We start from the raw sequence: 21,484 nt of genomic DNA, 5'->3' as shown, positions 1-21,484 counted from the left end.
GAGATAGATAACTGTTCATTAGTAAGGCTGCTAATCTAGCTGAAATCTATTATTTTTCCCCAAAAGAAAGGGGAGAAATTGTTCAGGGATGTTCTGGCAACATGGGGTAGAATAATTTTTTTTTTTGTTTACTTGATCCATTTTGACTCCTAATTTAATTAGATCTCAGTAATTCTCTGTCTTGAGAATAGAATGATAAGCTACTTTATAAACTACAACTAATATCTGTAACACCTAGGTTTGGGGTTGCAGTGTTGATAAAGAGATTTCAAAAATAAAGATAATGGCTTGCTGATAAATGTTTTGTAAAGACAGGAAAAGCTTGGGCTTTTTCAGTCTCAATATCCATGATCAGAATGGGCAGTTTTTATGCCACTCCAAGTTATTTTTTTAATTCTTTTTAATTTATTTGTTCCATTTTCTCACTTTCTGACCTTTTTTTGTCTGTTTTTTTTAAATACTCTAAGAAAACTAATCTCCTCGCATTGAAAAACTATCTTAAAAGAAAAAAAAAGGAAAAATTAGAACTGCCTTCCCTTTCTGTCTGTCTTATTACCTGGCTTTTTCTGCTTGTTCTCCCCCCTACCCTCCACCCCTGCATGCCCACATTTTCCCTTTATCCTGCTTGGCCTTCTCAGAGCAAGACTACACTACCATGCTACATTGGCACAGCTGCACCGATGCAGCTGTGCTGCTGCAGCGCGTCTGGTGAAGATGCGCTACGCAGATGGGAAAGCGCTCTCCCATCGGCATCATTACTCCACCTATGCAAGAGGCGGAAGCTATGTCGGCAGGTGAGGAGTGTCTTGATGTAACTTACGTTGCTCAGGGGGGTGTTGTTTTCATGCCCCATAGCAACATAAGTTACATCAACTTGATGGAAGCAACATGTCTGGTCGGGGCAAAGACGGCAAAGGACTTGGAAAGGGGGGTGCTAAGCGCCATCAGAAGGTACTTTGCAATAACATTCAAGGTATTACCAAACCGGCTATTCGTCGTTTGGCTCGTCGTGGTGGTGTCAAGTGTATTGGTGGGTTGATCTATGAAGAGACCTGTGGCGTGTTCAAAGTTTTTCTCGAAAACATGATCCGCGATGCTGTTACTTACACTGAACATGCGAAGCGGAAGACTGTGACAGCCATGGATGTGGTTTACGCTCTAAAACGCCAGAGTCATACTCTGTACGGATTCGGGGGCTAAGCCTTTCTTCTAACTTGCCTTTAAAACCAAACTTAAATGGTAGTGTAGATCAGCCCTCAATGTTACTTCTCTCTGCCACCGTGACTGAATGAGCTGATCAGACCTCTTTATGCACACTGTTCATAGGGTCTTCATGCTGGCCTGTAAAATAAGCATTTCTTACAGATAAGACACTGTAATAAAAAATAAAAGAAGTTTGTGGAGCAGCCTGGTGGCTCTGTGGTTAGTGACTATTTGTTTCCTTATGCTTCCCTTGTCTGTCTGTGTCTTCCTGTTGACTCTTTGTTATACTTAGATTGTAAGCTCTTTGGGGCAGGGAATATTTTTTGTGTTTGTACAGTGCCTAGCACAATGGGACACTGGTCCATGACACGGGTTTCTAGGAGCTGATAGGCTGCCAATGGAGATCCATCCAGCTGTGTGCAATGAAAAGTGGTAATCTCAAAAGAGGAAGGTGACCCATTGATATCACTGTTCATGAAGCCCTACACTGTAGACTAAAACTCTGTCATAGCTACTCCTACTTTCCAAGGAGGACAGATGGGAGTCCTGTCGGAGACCATCAATATTGCTCCTTAACTGAGCAATATGTTCATTATTAGGTAAAAGAGAGGACTCCTTGTCTCTAGGTGTTGTGTGTATTACTTTTGCCTACACTGGGAATCGTAGACTGGGACCAGAAATAAAATTCAAGCCTCCCAAATGGCAATGGGAAACATCTGTCTACAGGGAACTGACCAGTCTTCATTTCTATTTGTATTTTTTTTCTCTTAGTTTTTGCATGCCAGGTCAAATGGTTTGGCTTCTTCTGATACTTTTTGGCTCTTTCTGATGCTTGAATTGGCTTTTCCTTTGGCTTTGTTGCCTGCCTGCCTGACTGACAAGCAATTTCCTAAAGGATGGACATGTTTTTGTCTTTATCCTCATTATACAAAGGCCCTACAAATAATTTAAATCTTAATAGAAACGTCCTCCATGAAGGTGATGTCTATCTTCCTTTGCACTACAAAAGGCCAAAATTAAAGTTAATGCAAAAAGTTTGTTCATCCAGCCCCGGACAATGAAATAAATTATTTGACGTGGACACAAAGATACCGATGTAATTTTGGAAAGTAAATTAACTAGGCTAGAAATGTTATTTTAGCATAAAACAGTGAAAGGAAGACGAGATCCTTTAAAAAAAAAAAAAAAAAAAGTGCCCTTGAAGTGAAAATCAATACAAACAGGATAAAAAGAAAAATTCTCGTCCACTTCTTACAGCATGCCCATCACCATGGTCTAACTTCCATTAGCCAAACAAGGATATGATTGGAACAAAAGTTGTGTTCTCCACACCTCTTGTAATGTAAGCTTGAACAGGAGTGGGGAATCTAGGATTAATCTTGACCAACACATGTGAAAACTACAAACTGCCTTGTCTTCATTAGAGAGACAGGGTGATATCCTTTATTGGACCAATTTCTGTTGGTGAGAGACAAGCTTTTGAGCTTAAACAAAGCTCTTCTTCAGGTCTGGGAAACATTCTTGGGCTATGTCTACACTACATATTACTTCGGTATAACTTGTTTCATTCAGGGGTGTGAATAATCTACACCCCTGAGCGACGTACGTTATAGCGACCTAAGCACGGTTGTAGACAGTGCCATGTTGTTGAGAGAGCTCCTGCCGACATAGCTACTGTCTCTCACGGAAGCAGGAGTTATTAAGCCAACAGCAGAGGTCTCTCCCGTTGGCTTAGGGCGTCTTCACCAGAAGTGCTACAGCTGCGCAGCTGTAAATGATGTAGTGCAGACATAGTTTCAGAGTGTCACAGCTAAATCCAAGGTGGAACAGATTGTTTAGCATGTGTAGTTAACACACATTTCACAGGACCATTCAAGGTGAAGTGGCTTTTACCTTGTGTTAGTTACCATGTATTCACTAACGTGGTAGGCTAGTGAAGAGACAAAGCCTAACTCTGAAAATTTTGGTTTAACTGACTTGTTCAGTGTCATATAAGAAATCTGTTGCAGAGCCAGGAATAGAACAGAGCTTTTCTGGGTAGCACTCACCTGCCTTCACCAAAAGAGCAGCCTTTCTCTTCCTGTAATTCCCTGCCTCATTCTCTACGCACCTTTCAACTTCTAGATCAGATGAAATCGTACAGATGTGTGCATGATCTCCTGGTAACCCTAGATCCCCTTTATCCTCTATCTTAAAAAATTATAAGTAATTAAAAATAATTGGACCAATAAATAGTCTCAAGCAGTAATACATGGAACTCTTTGCTTTGCTTTTTGATCCCAGATTAGATTTTACAATAAAGATGAAGTGGCATATTAAGAATGGCCATAGTGGTCCATCTAGCCCAGTATTCTGTTGTCTGCCAGTGACTGATGCCAGATGCTTCAGAGGGAATGAATAGAACAGGGCAGTTATTGAGTGATCCAGCCCATTGCTCAGTCCCAGTTTTTGGCAGTCAGTGGTTTAGGGACACCTAAAGTAAAAGCTTGTTGAAGTCTTATCCTGCATTAAACATGGTGGTGGTAGGAGGCTAGCTAGGTCATCTGTACTGCACCACTATTGGTATTGATAGTATTCTTCCTTTAATTTTGTATAGCAATTGCAATAGTAGTTAATCAACATATCTTTCACTGTTTTGGAGATGGCTGTGACAGCATGCTTCTTATCTACCAAGTATACACAAGTGACATGTATGGAAGACTGCACAGAGAGGATGACATTTCTTTTACTGTGTACAGACTGCTTGCCAGTCCCCACATGCTGAGTCAGATAGAAATTCTATCATGTCCCTGGAATGTTGAAGTCAGTGAAAACTGAATTCATTGATGCAAAAAAGCTTTCAGCATTTGCAGACAAGCTTTCCCAAAAGATCATTTTTCACAAGTCTTGAATCCTAATCAAAATATCTAATCATGATGTAGACCTTCTTTTCATTGCTGACATCATTACTTTCATCCATCATAACAGTGAAAGGTCCTGATCTTGCAAGGTTCATGGCTTGACTGTGTCAGATGTGCTGACAGAGCTTTGATGATGCACACAGCTTTTTGTTCTTCCACAGGGAAATTTTTTTCCGGTAGCTGAATCTGAGAATGTCTTCTTGTCAAGCTTTGTGAAATGGTCAGCAAAGTGAATAGTAGCAACACTTCAGCATTTGTAACTTTTTCACTGAATGATGTTTGAGCTGGATTTTAAAAAGCATTTCTGTTTCATTGGAAAGGTAATGACGCTACACCACTGACATGTTTTGCAGCGACACTAGATGTTTCTTCAGGTTGTTGATTCCAGAACTGCCAGTGTAGATATTTTGTAGTATCGAACACCACACATTAGACACTTGTGTATGTGTGCGTTTTAACTGAAAATGTTTCACTTCATTCTGGAAGAAATTTTGAGCTATACAGACAACAACTTTTAGGACTTGGGGTCAAATTTTTCCCATGTATTATGAGGTTTTCCCTTTACTTATTATTTGTATTGCAGTAGTGCACAAGAGCCAGTGAAGTTATTGGTCCCATATGCTGAACACTGTACAAGCACACAGCAAGACACACAATTCTTGCCTCACTTAGTTCACAATATATTTTTCAAAGAATGTTTAAAATATATATTATAAATAGGGCTGTCAATCGCAGTTAACTCACACGATTAACTCAAAAAAATTAATCGCACTGTTAAACAATAGAATACCAATTGAAATGTATTATATATTTTTGGATGCTTTTCTACATTTTCATATATATTGATTTCTGTTACAACACAGAATACAAAATATACAGTGTTCCCTTTATATTATTATATTTTATTACAAATATTTGTACTGTAAAAATTATAAACAAAAAATAGTATTTTTCAATTCACCTCATACAAGTACTGTAGTGCAATCTCTCTGTATCATGAAAGTGTAACTTACAAATGTAGATATTTTTGTTACATAACTGCACTCAAAAACAAAACAAAGTAAAACTTTAGAGCTTACAAGTCCACTCAATCTTACTACTTGTTCAGCCAGTCGCTAAGACAAACAAGTTTGTTTACATTTACAAAAGATACCGCTGTCTGCTTCTTATTTACAATGTCACCCGAAAGTGAGAACAGGTGTTCGCATGGCACTTTTGTAGCCGCAAGGTATTTACATGCCAGATAAGGCTAAACATTCGTATGTACCTTTATGCTTCGGCCACCATTCCAGAGGACATGCTTCCATGCTGATGATGCTCATTTAAAAAAAAAAACACGTTAATTAAATTTGTGGCTGAACTTCTTGGGGGAGAATTATGTGTCTCCAGCTCTGCTTTACCCACATTCTGCCATATATTTCACATTATAGCAGTCTTGGATGATGACCCAGCACGTGTTCGTTTTAAGAACACTTTCACAGCAGATTTGACAAAACGCAAAGGTACCAATGTGAGATTTCTAAAAATAGCTACAGCACTTGACCCAAGGTTTAAGAATCTGAAGTGCCGTCCAAAATCTGAGAGGGACGAGGTGTGGAGCATGCTTTCAGAAGTCTTAAAAGAGCAAGACTCACATGTGGAAACTACAGAACCCGAGCCACCAAAAAAGAAAATCAACCTTCTGCTGGTGGCATCTGACACAGATGATGAAAATGAACATGCATCGGTCCACTCTGCTTTGGATTGTTATTGAGTAGAACCCATCATCAACATGGACGCATGTCCTCTGGAATGGTGGTTGAAGCATGGAGGGACATATGATTCTTTAGTGCAGGGGTTGGCAACCTTTCAGAAGTGGTGTGCCGAGTCTTCATTTAGTCACTCTAATTTAAGGTTTTGCGTGCCAGTAATACATTTTAATGTTTTTAGAAGGTCTCTTTCTATAAGTCTATAATATATAACTAAACTATAGTTCTATGTAAAGTAAATAAGGTTTTTAAAATGTTTAAGAAGCTTCATTTAAAATTAAATTAAAATGCCGAGACCCCCGGACCGGTGGCCAGGACCCAGGCAGTGTGAGTGTCTTCAGCACGCGTGCAACAGGTTGCCTACCCCTGCTTTAGCAATGCCGGCTACAAAAGTGTCATGCGAACGCCTGTTCTCACTTTCATTTGACATTGTAAACAAGAAGCAGGCAGCATTATCTCCTGCAAATTGTAACCAAACTTGTTTGTCTGAGTGATTGGCTGAACAAGAAGTAGGACTGAGTGGATTTGTAGGCTCTAAAGTTTTACATTGTTTTATTTTTGAATGCAGTTATTTTTTTGTACATAATTCTACATTTGTAAGTTCAACTTTAATGATAGAGATTGCACTACAGTACTTGTATTAGGTGAATTGAAAATACTATTTCTTTTGTTTTTTACAGTGCAAATATTTGTAATAAAAAATAAATAAAAAGGGAGCACTGTACACTTTGTATTGTGTTGTAATTGAAATCAATATATTTGAAAATGTAGAAAAACATCCAAAAATATTTAAATAAATGGTATTCTATTGTTGTTTACCAGTGTGATTAATCACAATTAATATTTTTAATCACTTGACAGCCCTAATCATAAGTAAGGGTGGGAGAATCTGCCCCCAGTTGTGATTAATCGAGATTAATTTTTTAATCGCGCGATTAATCGAGATTCATTTTTTTTAATCGCTTGAGAGCCCTAATTATAAATCTTATATGTTAAAAAAGTACCAGAATGTGATTGTTTAAAGGACTGAAGTCTTAAAACATGTTTATACTACTGGAGGTTTAGCTAGTAGAATGAAATTGTTATCCTAATTTGTGTCATGAGTAACTTGCAAGTATTCGAAAGCTAGTGAAGACATGCCCTAACTCCCACTTTTGGCTGCAGATTATCTGCTGTGCAGAGCAGCCAGCCACTAAACTGGCCCAACCTTTGTCATGTCTTTCCTTGATTTGCCTTTGCTTGCTTTCGCTATACCTTTTTTGTTTTTCTTCTTGGTTTCTGTCCTCGGTTTCCTTGTCTCTTGCTGATTTTTTTTTTTCCCTCCTTTTGCTATTCTGTCTCTTGCTCCCCCGCTCTTTTTTGTTTGGTGGGCTCTTCAATACACCTCTACCCCGATATAACGCTGTCCTCGGGAGCCAAAAAAACTTACTGCGTTATAGGTGAAACCGCGCTATATCAAACTTGCTTTGATCCACCGGCATGCGCAGCCCTGCCCCCCCCGGAGCACTGCTTTACCGCGTTATATCTGAATTCATGTTATATCAGGTCGCGTTATATTGGGGTAGAGGTGTATTAACAGTCTGAAAATAGCGGATTACCTACTGGGTTAGGACCCCCTATAAAGCAGGTGCTTGGGGGTGCAGTGGGATATAGGTGTTTTACTCAAATAGTATCTGTCCTGGAGAACCTAGCCCAATAAGCATTTCAAACCCAGATTTATCCAAATTAAAATACAATAATTTTTACATCAGTCAGTGGCTCCATAGTTAATGCAAAAAGAAAAAAAAAAGCTTTTTTCCTGGTGCTTTGTCACAAGGCCTGCTGATGAACATCAGTGACTTTTGTAGGTATGTAATTAAAAGAGTTATGCTTTTTACACTTACACCACATTAAATAACATGTAGTGCAGCTTCCCCCCTTCAGTACTTTTTCTTAAAAGCAGCATTGCTTGCGTTTTAAAAAATCCAGATTACAGTAGTTACATTAACCAGAATAATCCCTCTAACTCTCTCTCCTGAATGATCTCCTTCCATCTTTCCTTTTCAAGCCCTGTTCCAGAGAGAACCTACATTTCATTATTCTGTTTTTTTCTTACTAAACTGGAAAGTAATACAAACCAATCTATACTAATTTCAATTGACATATAAAGATATTTTGAAATTGTGTGTGTAATTATCTGATTTATCCTCCTCCCCCCCCATACCCTCCAATTCTGAATTTCTGGGATTCAGTTGAAGTGGAACCCTGATCTGAGCTGCTAATGGTTTTGTAAATCACAAAGCTGACTGACTACCCATCTCTAGCTTTTATCTCATGTCGCCAAGTAATCCTTGGTTCTTACAACAAGAGATGAATTAACCTATTAGCTGAGGTAAGTAAGTATTTGGTGGGGAAACAAGTTTGTACCTGTCACCTGATGGCCTCTGAGATGTGAAATTCCAGAAGAGCAGAGGAAATGGAAGTGGTGGTGGTGGTAATCAGGAAACTTTTGGTCCTGATTTAAAAATGAGAAACTCCTTTAAATCTGTTAGTGGGAACAACCTTGGCATTTTAGCATTTGTTCACTTCCAGTAGTGACACCTTCTTGGAAGGTATGGCAGAATCTTTAAGGACTTACTGATAGGTGACACTGCATGCCAGTACAATGTGCCTATCAGTGCTACATCTCTGCTTTGCTGATGCAGCATCTACTTGGGAGTTTAGAGGTGAAGAGGTGTGTGTGTGTGTGTTTCATATTCTTTAGGGGAACTAATCTTAGAACTGAACACTTAACTGAGATGAATGGGGGATGTTTATCCCTATTGAGCTACGTTATTAATAAATGCACAAGACAATAATGCACTGATTTATAGAATGAATGATTTATTTGCAACCAAAACAAAATCTAAATTTTAAAGACTGATACTCTGCAGAATTTCAAGATTGTTCATACCTGTGGAATTCTGCACCTGCCCATTTTATGCTTGTTGCTGAAGTCTTAAGTTGAGAGTCTAAAATGTGCTGTTGAACTCCTGTTTAGTAATCTGTTTCCAGGGGCAGAAGAGATGGTGGGATTTTTGGTGTTGGTGTCCTCTATTTGTATACCTGCATTCGCTGTTGTTAAGAAAAAAGTGATCCAAGAGCTGTTACGGTAGTCTATCATGCAAGGATCTTTTGTTCCGTGCTGAGCTGAATTCATTTACATCTGCTAAATTGCATTTAACATCTTACCATACTCACGTTCCTCTTCATCATCCATACTAATTTCTCCTTCACAGTTTACTATTCTCTGTTGCCCTTCATATCATATTGTAGCTTTCTTGTATTATATTAACAGTTCAGGAGAGCCCATTATCTTCAGTAGCCTGGGCTAGTCTTTTGTCTCCCTACTAAAAAGTCCCTTGTGGTTTCCAGATGCCGGCAAAAGATGAACTGGGAGATACAGTTTTAATAACCTATTATGGAAACTCTTCTCTTGTAAACTATCATAAAGTGGTTGGCTTATGTTGTTGTTTATGGCATCACAGCAGCAATTTCCTGGCTCACTCTTCTGTGTTAAACTCCAACTTTTAATAACTTGTTTTCTCAAATTACCTCTTGGGCTAAAATTTCTGAAATGTTGGTTCAACCCAAAAGAGTGGGTTTTTTTTGTTTAGTTATTCAGTTGTTTGATTTTTTTTTTTTTAAGTTGTGTGTTTGGCGGTGGCAGCTTTCCCTTCTCTCCCTCAAACAAGTCCTAAGAGCAGTCTATACAGCAGCTGAGAGATGCAGTTCCCAGCTTGGGTAGAGATACTCAAGCTAGCCCCTAAAAGTAGCCACATGGCTGTAGTGGCATGGGCGACCGCTTGGAACTAAGCACCGAGTACAATCCTTCCCTGATCCCCAGGTATGTACTTAGGTGTCAAGCCTGAGCTGCCACCTATGCCACTGAGGTTACACTGCTATTTTTAGGCAATAGCTCAAGCACAGCTAGTGCATATACATCTACCCAAGCTGGGACTCTCACCTCCCAGCTGCTGTGTAGATGTACCCTACATGGTTTACTTTGAAAACCTCAGATCTGGCATGCAAGTAATCCAGAATGAGGGTTAACTAATTGTTTATGAATTTAATGATTCTTTTTTTTTTCATAATTATCAGTAATGTCAACAAGTCTGGTTTTGCCTGGATGACTTATTTATGGTCTGAGAAATGTTTGTGAATTCTCATATCTTATGGGACAAGGGCATTGAAATGTTAACAAAAATGTCCTTTATACCAAGTGTTGAATAGGCAGTAGAGTTACTGATGTTAACAAAAAATGTTTTAAACAGTCTGGCTAACAATTACTCTTCTCAGTTGATCAGTTTTCAATCTTTCATAACTTCACTAGTTCTCCTGTCACCATAATCTTCCAAGGTATACAATTCCTGAATTACTAATGTGAAAACCAAGAACATAACTTTAAAAAAACAGATTATTTATACATAATTAACAAACAATAAAGGACATAAACCCAGTTGTTTAGAAAAACAAATCCTTTTCAGGTCATTGTATGCATCCATGACATGAGCAAACCTCAATCATGAAAAGAAAATTGCTGACCTCACAACTTTCGGAAACTACAGTTTTTCCAGGGTTCTACAGTGTCTAACTTTTTATTTAATATAGATGATGCAGCACACAGTGTAATTCAGTTAACCCAGTTTTGCACAAAAAACCCCCAAACCAAACCAAAAAACATCAAGCCAAATGATAGCAGCAACAAAGGTGGGAAACAGCCTCGTCCTATCTTTCTATTCAACTTCAAAGCTTAACTAGGACTATTTAAATGGTAATATTAAGCACAGGAATTTTTTTTTTTTCATTCTGTACTTCAGGGAGAAAACAAGGAAATCAAATGCATAAAAAAAAAAAAAACCTGTTTATGCAACGTTAAGGTTGCACAGTTAATTATAAAATCAGGAAATGCAAAAATGAAGATTCTAACCACCCTGTTAACTGCCTGAGTTCTGCAATTAAATCAACTATTTGCATACCCTTCTAACTGTGCAGAACCGCATTGAAAGTAATGGGACTCTAGCACAGATCACAGTACCTATGCAGAGAATCTGAATATAAAATCAGGGTTAAAGTCTGTTTCCTCACATGCATTGTACTTTCTGTTTGTTTTTCTTAGGCCTGGTCTACACTAGGACTTTAATTCGGATTTAGCTGCCTTAATCCGAATTAACCCTTCACCCGTCCACACTACAGAGCCAGTTAATTCGAATTAAAGGGCCCTTTAAATCGATTTCTGTACTCCACCTCGACGAACGGAGTAGAGCCTAAATCGATTTTGTTAATTCGAATTAGGGTTAGTGTGGACGCACACCACCGAATTACTGTGTTTAAGTTAATGGGGTAGTGTGGCCGCACACCACCGAATTAATGTGGTTTAAAACCGAATTAAGGTGCTTAGTGTGGCCGCGCACAATCGAATTTATACAACCTGTTTCCCAAATTCGAATTATCTAAATTCGGATTAATCCTGTAGTGTAGACATACCCTTATTAAATGTGTGGCATAAGTATAGCTGAGCCTGCAATGCAATATTTAGATTCTCAGTATTGCCAAACCCTAAAAAAAATTAATGAGTCACCAGTTTTTTTTTTTAAAAGATTAAATAATGTTTTTGGTCTGTCTTAAAATTAACTCTCCTTTCCCACTTCTAAAATGTGTGGAAGTTCAATTATTTCACTTTCTGACTTCTTGTGACTTTTAACAGTGCAACGTTAGCTTGCATTAATGATTTTTTTGCATTTAACAGTATATGTACTTTATACTTCATATTAATGAGACCTAAAATAAATAGCAAGACGTCTTTTAAATGAGGAACCATAACAAAAATGCAGGTTGGGGGGAAACTTGTTACAGGGATGCATATTATTGGATGACTGATTTATAAATACTGAATGCTTTTCCCATTTAAATGTGTATGTGTAATAGTCATTTTGAGGGGAAACCGTATTTAATCTGAAAAGCCTTTCTTTGCCTCTTACTAATATTTTCATTGCATAAACATGTTGCTATTGTGCAACTTCCTCAAGTGCATGCCAGATCACGTATTCATTGTTGAGTTTCAATAGTTTCCACTTGCTCTAAAATCTGCCTACTGAAGGCACTGTTTTTATTCTGTGCTTTGAATATTTGGACCAAAATCAATCTAGGCTCATGTAATTTTCCTTCACAATGATTAAGAAAAAGCAAGGTTGAGCATTTTTCTTGTTGCTAAGCTTGTTCAAGGGAGATTCTTAAATGTGGTTTACTGTGTGTTTAAATAATCTTTTCATCAGTGTTTTGTTTTAGGGACTAAGGATATGGTCAGCTTTGACATTAAAAAGACACTTTTAAGGTTCAGTATATTTCATATTTAATTTTTTTATTCAATTACTGACGACAATCCCTTGGAGTTTCAAATAGAAGTATTCCATACCGCTAGGGTTACCATATTCAAACATTTAAAAAAGAGGACACTCCACGGGGCCCCGGTCCCGCCCCCGGCCCCAACCCCGCCCCTTCCCCGGCCCCGCCCCAACCCCACCCCTTCTCCGCCCCCATTCCAACCCCTTCCCCAAAGTCCCTGCCCCAACTCTGCCCCCTCCTCTGAGCACCCTGTATTCCCCCTCCTCCCTCCCGCTCTGATCTTGGTTGGGGGTTGCTAAGTGCTTCCCTGCTCCCCACTCGCCCCGCAGCCCCTATGCCCTTGCTTGCCCTGCTCCTCCTCACTCTGCAGCCTCTGCACCTCCTCGCCCCTGCAGCCTCTGTGCCCCTGCTCCCCACTCGCCCTGCAGCCTCTGCACCCCCCCGCCCCTGCAGCCTCTGTGCCCCCTGCTCCCCACTCGCCCTGCAGCCTCTGCACCCCCCCGCCCTTGCAGCCTCTGTGCCCCCTGCTCCCCACTCGCCCTGCAGCCTGTGCACCCCCCCGCCCCTGCAGCCTCTGTGCCCCTGCAGCCTCTGTGCCCCCTGCTCCCCACTCGCCCTGCAGCCTCTGCACCCCCCCCGCCCCTGCAGCCTCTACACACACACACCCCGCCGCCTGCCCTGCTCCCCCCGCTCACCCGGCAGAGGGAGAACTGCGAGCTCCACGTGGAATTAAACACAGCCCCGCTGCTCCGTGGAGGAGGAGGGAGCGGGGGAGGGGGAGGGACTCTGGCTGCTAGACGCCCTAGTGGCTGCGAGCAGCTTTCAATCAGGCCAGGCGTCCAATCAGCCGCGCCGCACAAGGGGAAGGGGGAAATCCCGGACATTTCTACTTAATTAGAAATCCCCCCCGGACGGCCATTTAACACTGAAAAAGCCGGACATGTCCGGGGAAACCCGGACGGATGGTAACCCTACATACCGCCTGCTAGCCTTTCTTCCTCCGTTGTGTTCATGTGTATCTCTCAATTGTCTATTTTTTTTTAAAGACAAATATTCTCGATTGTAGACCAAAATTTATCGATATTGTTGGGACTACTTAGTTAAATGAGCAGCATTTTGGATCCTCACTTTTATTAGTATTCTGATGCAAAAAGCTTACCTTAGTTTAAAAGTTAAGGTTGCGAAAATAAATAATCTAACCTTCTATCAAATTTTATTTAAAATATATTTTAAATCATGAAAATAACATGGCAGATTAAGATAACTTAAAATCTTCTATTAGCCTTACAGTTCACACAATACTTATGTAAAATTTCACCTTACCCATTTCCATAACAACTTTTACTCTGACCTTCAAACCATATTATAGCACTCCTGAGGGCATACTGCACCAAACAATTAAAAATTCTGCACACAATATTTTAAAATTCTGCAAAATTCTGCAAGTTTTATTTGTCAACAAATAAATGCAGAGGCTTCGGCAGAGCAGTGGGGAGCATGGGCCACTGGCTGTACGAAGATGGGAGATCAACCTGCAGCCTCCCCACCCCCGGGACACGGACTCAGTGGTGAGGCTGCAACCGACCCTGACACAGCACAAGGCCTGGGCCTGCCCCAGAAACACCCTGGGGCCCTGCCCCTCTGCCCCAGGCGCACCAGGTGTGGGGCAGGCACGCTCAACCAGGCAGGATCCAAGTGTGGAGGGGATCCAGGTTTGGGGTGAGAGGATTCTGTGTGGGACAATCTGAATGCAGGCAGTTCAGTGGGGAGTCTGTGTGAGGGATCTGGATGCACAGAGGGTTGTTGGAGGGGTTCCATGTGCAGGGGCAATGGGACTCTGCAGGAGCTTCCAGGTGAAAGTGGTTGGGGCTCAACCGAGGGGTCTGGGTGTGGGGGTCTCAGCAAGGGGGGCTGGGGAGGGGGGGGGTTGGTGGGGCAGGGGTCTGGTGCAGCTAGTTGGGGGTCTGGATGTGGGGGCTCAGGCTCGTCAGGGTGGGGGTTTGAGTGCAGGGAGCTCAGGTGGGGGGTGGTCTGTGTGCAGGGGTGGGAGTACAGAGGCAGGGGTTCTGGGTGCAGGGGGCCTCCAGATGCAGGGGTTGAGGTTCAATGGAATGGAGTTTGGCTATGGAGGGCTAGGAGGTTCTGGGTGAGGGTCAGACTTTGTAGGGGTGTCTGGGTATGGGAGATCCAGATGCATGGGGGTTGGGCAGATGGGGGAGCAGCTCCCCATACAGTGACCCCTTCCACCACAGCTGAGGAGCGATGGGGGAAGGAAGCAGGGCAGGATGCTGAGCTTCCTGCAGCTGGGGGAGATTTCTGGAGGTGGGTCTGGCACAGCCCCAGCCACTCCTTACAGAGGAAGAGGAAGTCCCGTCCTCTCCTGTATCCAGCCCAGCTGGGACTAGCAGCTGATCCCGGCTCAGGGCAGGAGCCACTGGCTGGGGTGTTCCCAGCCTTGTGGTGATTTACCTCTCTCCTGGCTGCTCCAGGTGCCTGAAACAATGTACCTACGCAGCTAGGGAGTGGTGTGTGACTGCTTTTGCAGCTTCCCTTTGCTTCCCTGTCAGTCATTTTTCTGTGGGGAAGCAAATCAGTGGGGGACGTAAATTCCGCACATGCGCAGTGGCGCAGAATTCCCCCAGGAATATTATAGACTCTTTCAATATACATTGTTCATGTGTGGCTTTTATATAAAACTTGAGGAAGCTGGCTCTTTGATTGTTCTAGCCATGCACCTTCTTGGCTTCCTCAAAAGAGCTGACATCCAATATTAAGTGCCACTATTCTGGTGTGTAAAACTGTAGATATTGGCTTTTGATGTATATTTTTCTTATCTGTCTGCTTCCATGGAGTAAAAAGAAACAGTAATGATCAATAATACTTGCAACTATGTTCATTTTATCTTTCTTAAAAACTAGCTTGTGCACAAGAGTTTCCTCAGACTTGAGATCTCTTCATAAAGTTTCAGGAGTTAAAACAGTGGTATGCTTGTTCTTACAGCAAAGGTGATTGTGTGAATTCAATCCAATTTGGCTGTTTTTGTATTACTGAGAATAGAGGTGTATGAGTGGGGAAGGTGTATTTCATTCTTTTAAAAAATATGTAGTGAATCTAAAACTTCAGACTTGACACATGAATATTCTCAACAAGGAATGTGTGCTTTGTGAAGTGTGAAACAACTTGGTTAAATTTTTTTGTCATTTTCTGCAGTTCATGACATAAACATAAGGCTGTGTGTCTTTGTTCTTCATGGCATGTACCAACTACTCATGCCTTTGCTCTTATGGTTTATTTTGTAATCACAACCCTCAATAAATATAGTCACCTTTATGCTTCCTTTGCATAAAAGTCCTGGCTTTTATTGGTTATAGCAGTTGTGTGAACCGTAATAAGCCAACCAATAAAAATTACAACTTTATCTAGAAGGGGTACTGTCAAGATGAGACACTTTGAGAAGAGCAATATCAAGAGTGAGCAGATGGACTCTGAAGGAAATAGCAGTTGCATTTGGAACCATAGTTGGTGGCTATTTCAGTTATTAACTGATGCATGTTGTCAGTGGAATTGTACAGGAGTTATAAAAGTATCAGCAATAGGCAACAGGCAGATTGGCAAAATGGAAGGGTAAGAAGTTGTAAAAGTAGGGCAAAACTGTCAGGAAGACATGTGTAGTATACCCTGAGGTCTGATCTGCACTGAAAAGTTACGTCGGCATAGCTGCTCTCGCAGAGGTGCGAAACATCCAAATCCCTGGGAGATGGAGATAAGCCAATCTAACCCCTGACTTACGGCGCTAGCTTGATGGACGAATTCTTCTGTTGACCTAGCTACCGCCTCTTGGGGAAGTGGATCACTTACAGCGATGGGAGAACTCCTCTTGTCACAGTAGTGAGTGTCTGTACTGAAGCACTATAGCAGCATGGCTGCAGCTGTGCTGCTATAGCATTCTAAGTGTAAAAATAGCCAGATGCTTTCTTATCGTATAATATTTTGTCTCATTCAGATCACCTACCTAAAGAGTGACACACATCCTGCCTCTAGTTTCTGACCTTCAGAGTTCTTTCTTTTTTACCCTAATTGTAGTGCAAAGTAAACTTGTATTCTTTATTACTTGTCTCTACTCACCTTTTTGTTGAGAGAACTGTGGCAGAGATGCTGCAATAGCATATAATTTTCCTTTTGTGGGTCCTAATTGAATGGGCTGACCTTTCATGGTTACAACTGGCTTTGCTGTCATGCATCTTCTGCAGCTGTGTGTACAACCCCTTTTGAGAATGAAGTCTGTATATTCAAAGGCACTGAAAAAGCAAGTGGATTTTATTGCCCTTTGGCTTTTATAGTTAGGAGCAAGGAAGGGAATTCTTTAGCACAGTACAAAAGGATATTAGCAGAAGTAATGGGATGAAATGGAAAATTTGGGCTGAATGTCCAGTATTTATTCCCAATAATTACATTTTATTAGGCCAAGGGATAGTCTTCTAAAAGAAAATCTCCATTCCCTGGAGACATGGACAAAGCACCATAAAATGGACCATGTGGGAGAATCGTATGCTAGCAGAGGGAATGGGTTAGACCAGGGGTTCTCAAACTGGGGGTCGGGACCCCTCAGGGGATCGCGAGGTCATTACATGGGGGGTCGTGAGCTGTCAACCTCCACCCCAACCCCGCTTGCCTCCAGCATTTATAATGGTGTTAAATATATAAAAAGTGTTTTTAATTTATAAGGGGAATCGCACTCAGAGGCTTGATATGTGAAAGGGTCGCCAGTAAAAAAGTTTGAGAGCCACTGGTCTAGTAGAACTTTCCCATCTTTAATTTCTGTAGTAATATAGGTAAAATGCCTTTATGAAAAAAGCTGTCAACCCAATCTCTGGGAGTGTTTTATGCCTGCTCAATTTTCCCATGATCTAAGAGTTTTAGTACATGTACATTAGCTATATAACATTCAAATACTAACATGCAACTACTTATAGCATGTTCAGTATTTAGATTCTTTCCCCTTCTCCCCCAAATCTGATTTCTAGTTACATTTCCTTGACTTGTGAGCATTTGGAATGCTAACCTAGTAATTGTAAATATGACTTTATATCTCCTGTTCTGAGGCTACAATAATTTTCTTCAAGAAAAATGGGTAAATTGCATCACATTTTTCCAATGAAATGTGTAATACTGGGTTTTGCCACTGACATCCACCTCTGATATCTTTTTGCTCTTCTGGCAGCCCATAGACACTCTGGTGCCTTTAAAGTATGGGTAATTATGGATGCGATATCACTTCTACCTGTGTAGTCTTCATGCCATTTCTAGTGTAAAGTCTGGCTAATGCAGATGATACATACTACATAGCTGTGCATCTCCATTGAGATGTACCTTATACAGTCTAGTAATGGGGGTAAATCTTAATTTCTTTTTGTATTAAAATTTTGATATTGCAAAGAGGTGAAATATGACTCTCAGTTGTACAGAACATGGTTTTGTTCCTCAAAGGAGACTAAGGCATCCAAATCCCATTGAAATTTAATATAAATTAGGTGCTTAATTCCATTATCCACCTCCTAAAAATCTCAGTTTACATTGTTTAAATAAATAATTGTTGCTGAAGCAAAAATGAAATGTAACAAATATATAAGGGGTCTGCAAGTAGGAATAAGCTGAATTAGTTAAATTTCTTTTACTTTTCATAAGCAATGTCAAAATATATATAACTAATCCTTTTTCAGTCACTTGGAATCTTAGCTTGTTTCAGTTCCTTCCCTGCCATCATTTCTTGTCTAAAAATGTTGAATTTCCTCTTTTTAAAAAAAAATAATTATTGTAGGAATAATGTGAAAGCATGAGTTTTCAGCTAATTGCGTGAAGAAATGTATGTCTTAACTTCTTCTTTAGAAAACATTTGCAAGCGTAATTTTTCAACATTTTCTATCTTGCATAGTTGAATAGTTTCTTCAAAAAGGAAAATATAGACATGTATCTCTTTAGAGGTGGGGGGGCATTTATTAAATGCCCTTGGCTAGGATTACAATATATTGAGGGAACTCTCTGCAGCAACAAAATAAACCTGTGAACAACAAAACATATAGTCTCTGGAAAGAGAGTAACAAATCCCAGTAATATGAGACTGTTAATTAGATCTGCTCTCCTTTGTAGATGAAGAATGGACAACGGTTTTGACTAACTTGATAACATGTTATTGCAGATATGTTCGGCATATTAAAGAGAGAGCCTAAGTAGTGTATAATGTTCTGTAGTCCTTACTCGAAGGAAATGAATGTGAGTTCACCCGATTAAGGACCTCAGGATTTGGCCTGCACACGCACACGTATACCCCATCACCTGATCTTAACTTAGTCATGTTTACAGTAGTTCTATATGGTTGCTTCTCCTCTCTTAAGAATATTATCTGGTGCATAGGATGCTTCTCAGGCAGTTTTGTGGTGGAGTCTGGGTGTCAAAAGAGCAGGAATAAAACTGCTGCAGAGATCTTATTTGTTTTCAGTTTCTAATTCAAATAGCTTAACATTCCTAACTTGTAAAGTAGAGAGATGATGCTTCATACGGTTGTGATGAGAGGAGTGTTATACTACACTTGTAGTGAAGTAAATCATAGATACAAAATTACCACTGTAAGTTTACCACCATTAAAGGAAATCAGGAGTTTTTGTGGTGTTTTGTAACTATTTAGGAAATCTTAATAAGTTCACAAGTCATTCCATGCAAATATTAGAAACAAGATAATAATCATTATAAAACTTATTTATTTGTTCAGAGAAACATTATATAGTAATAATAATCACATCTCGCTATTTAACAGGGTGTTATCATACTATAGAATTAGTATCATTCCACCATTCAGAACTTGTGATTTTATTAAATGAGTGAAACTACTGACTCTACTCATATATTTATCAAACCAGGTGTATCAACGTTAAAAAAAAAATTGGAGAGATGTACTTTGTTTTTACAGATGAATGTACTTTGTCTGAAAAGTGAATTAATGGTAACCAAATATGTAAGTACAATGTCTGTTTTTCAAGGTACATGACTGATGTATTAATTTTTCATTAACAACAAATGCCCATATTTTTGGAACCATTCCTCCAGATTTGGACTATTTTTCTTTATCCACTATGATTATCAGTAGTTTAGCAACTACTAGCAGATGAGATATTAATTTTTCATTTCTTTGAGTATGATCATTTCTGCTAGGAATTCTCAGAAGGATTACCAAAGAATTATATGGTAATAAATATCAACAATTTGTAATATTTGTTATGAATTTGATCCCATTATGTCTGAGTGGAAATATCTACCATATATGTATAAAATCTCCTCTCTGCACAGTTTCTGCAGTGCTTGCTCCTATTCAGTCTGTGTATATTTTTTAACCTGACTTGTGTGAAGTACCACTTAAAAAGTGTCTTAAAGAAATTTTGTCGTATCACGCTGCAGAGTGAGGTTGCTGGTCTTATTTTTGTCCGTCCCCCCCTACCCCCAGATCAAAGCCTATTGCTCTGGAGTAACTTATCTATCCAAATCCTTTTTGCACCATGTCATATATGTACATTCTTTGTTAATAAAGTTGGCTGCAAAGATTGATATAAATGTAGGGTTTTGTTTGTTTGTTTTTGCTTCTGGTTGATTAGAAAACAAACAATCTCTGCCATGGAAGTTAGCTTTCTATATAAAACATTCTGAGAAAGTTGATAAACATAATGGTGACCTTGAAGATACTGGTACCATGATAGAGTGGGCTGGTTAAAATTAGTTATGATTTCTAAACAAGTTAGAAAAGTTTCTTTAAACAGCTGGCTAACTGTTACATGGTTTTCCCAGTCTTCAAAACTCTGTTAGTGTTTTTGGTTAAAATCTGGATGATTTGAAATGGGTGTTTTTACAAAGGGAAAAGAATTTAAACCCTAGTTTTATCCCAGACCCACAGAATAGCCTTTGCCAAAAATTGTATATAAATTTCTGGAGGGCGTTTTTGTTTGTTTTTTTTAAATTAATCCATAGTAACCTAGCAATATATATACCATCACAATGTTCTTGTTCTAAGCCAACCAAATACTGAGTCTTTATTGATCACCTGCAATTCACAAATGAACTTGTACTCCAAAGTTCTTTGCTGGAATGTTAGCAGTATCTCTAGAGTCTTCAGCAAAATGTGTACCCAGTTGTGTGTGCGTGGCTTCAATTGAAGAATTTGGCTCTGAGAATAAGGTTCAGTTATGCAAACCAGTATGTTATAAGCAGGCTGTAGAGCCGGGTGATCTGGGTGGGGCATGAAACTATTGTCTGCCTTTATTTGCAATCTTGAAAAGAAGAAAGTATTAATCTCTGTGTGGGATTTTCTGAGTGCCTGCTCCAGCTCACTTTGTCCTATGCATCCAGCAGGGCAGTCTGGGCTTAACAGGTCTACCCCTACAGCTACTCCTCCCAACCACCAGGGGCTGTTGTGGACTTGGTACTGATAGCAGGGAGTCTCTCTTCTCCTTTACATTTCTGCTCCCCATCCCAGTGCCCAGCCAGGGCAGGAGAAAGCATGCAGGAGGAAGCTGTAGCTGGCTGAGTTGGCATGGAGGTGAGGGGGGCAGGGACTCCAGCGAGATCAGACTGAGGCTGCCATTTTGTCCTCCCACCAGCCTGTGTCTCCTTAAGCCGTTGGTTCCCTTTGCAGTCCCTGTTGCCCTAGGGGACTTGTTAGGTTAATCCCCAGTTCAGCTTGAGTCTTTCCACCTCTGGATAATCTCTGTGCATGGAAACTGATTCCCCCTCTCTGCAGTGTGTCAGGGTGAGGCTAGTACAATGCAGCGCACTATAGTGCTTTGTTAATAGTTGATATATATATGGATGTGGTCTCTAGCACATGGCAAGATGGGGCTTGTTCTTGTTTGGTTTAATCAGTGGGGCTGCATGGCTATTCTCATCTTGCCACCCCCTATATCTGTCTAGCCTCAAACATTTGGCCTGAGATCCAGACTTCTGTGGGATATCTTCGGCCCTCAAGACTGCTACCAACCCCTTATTACAGTCTGCTCCTACCTTATGTTTAGCAATGATATGCCGGTTACCTTTTTCCAGACTTGAAGAAGAGCTCTGTGAAGCTTCCACCAACAGAAGTTAGTCCAGTAAAATATATTACCTCACCCACCTTGTCTCTACCAAATTCAGAAGACGTTTAACGGTGCCACAGGAACAGATACTATGGGCATAAGTGCCAAGAGGGTGAAGATAAAATTGAGTAGACTAGAGAATCAAAGCAGGCTACAA

The 21,484-nt window shown here is 40.4% G+C and overlaps 2 protein-coding genes across 12 annotated transcripts in view; both read left to right on the top strand.

Annotated features, from left to right (window-relative positions):
• Positions 1-21,484, top strand: part of BAZ2B (bromodomain adjacent to zinc finger domain 2B) — a 279,323-nt gene that overhangs the window by 35,605 nt on the left and 222,234 nt on the right. The window lies entirely within an intron of this gene.
• Positions 871-1,200, top strand: LOC112120238 (histone H4-like). Its single transcript, XM_024219248.1, has one exon. It carries the CDS (start codon positions 889-891, stop codon positions 1,198-1,200), a length of 312 nt encoding a protein of 103 aa, XP_024075016.1. The 5' UTR covers positions 871-888.

This window comes from Terrapene carolina, unplaced genomic scaffold, assembly GCF_002925995.2.
Source record: "Terrapene carolina triunguis isolate 2854851 unplaced genomic scaffold, T_m_triunguis-2.0 Scaffold62, whole genome shotgun sequence".
NCBI lineage: Eukaryota > Metazoa > Chordata > Testudines > Emydidae > Terrapene > Terrapene triunguis.
The sequence above is the reverse complement of the archived record's forward strand: the minus strand, read 5'-3'. Positions and strand labels throughout refer to the sequence as shown.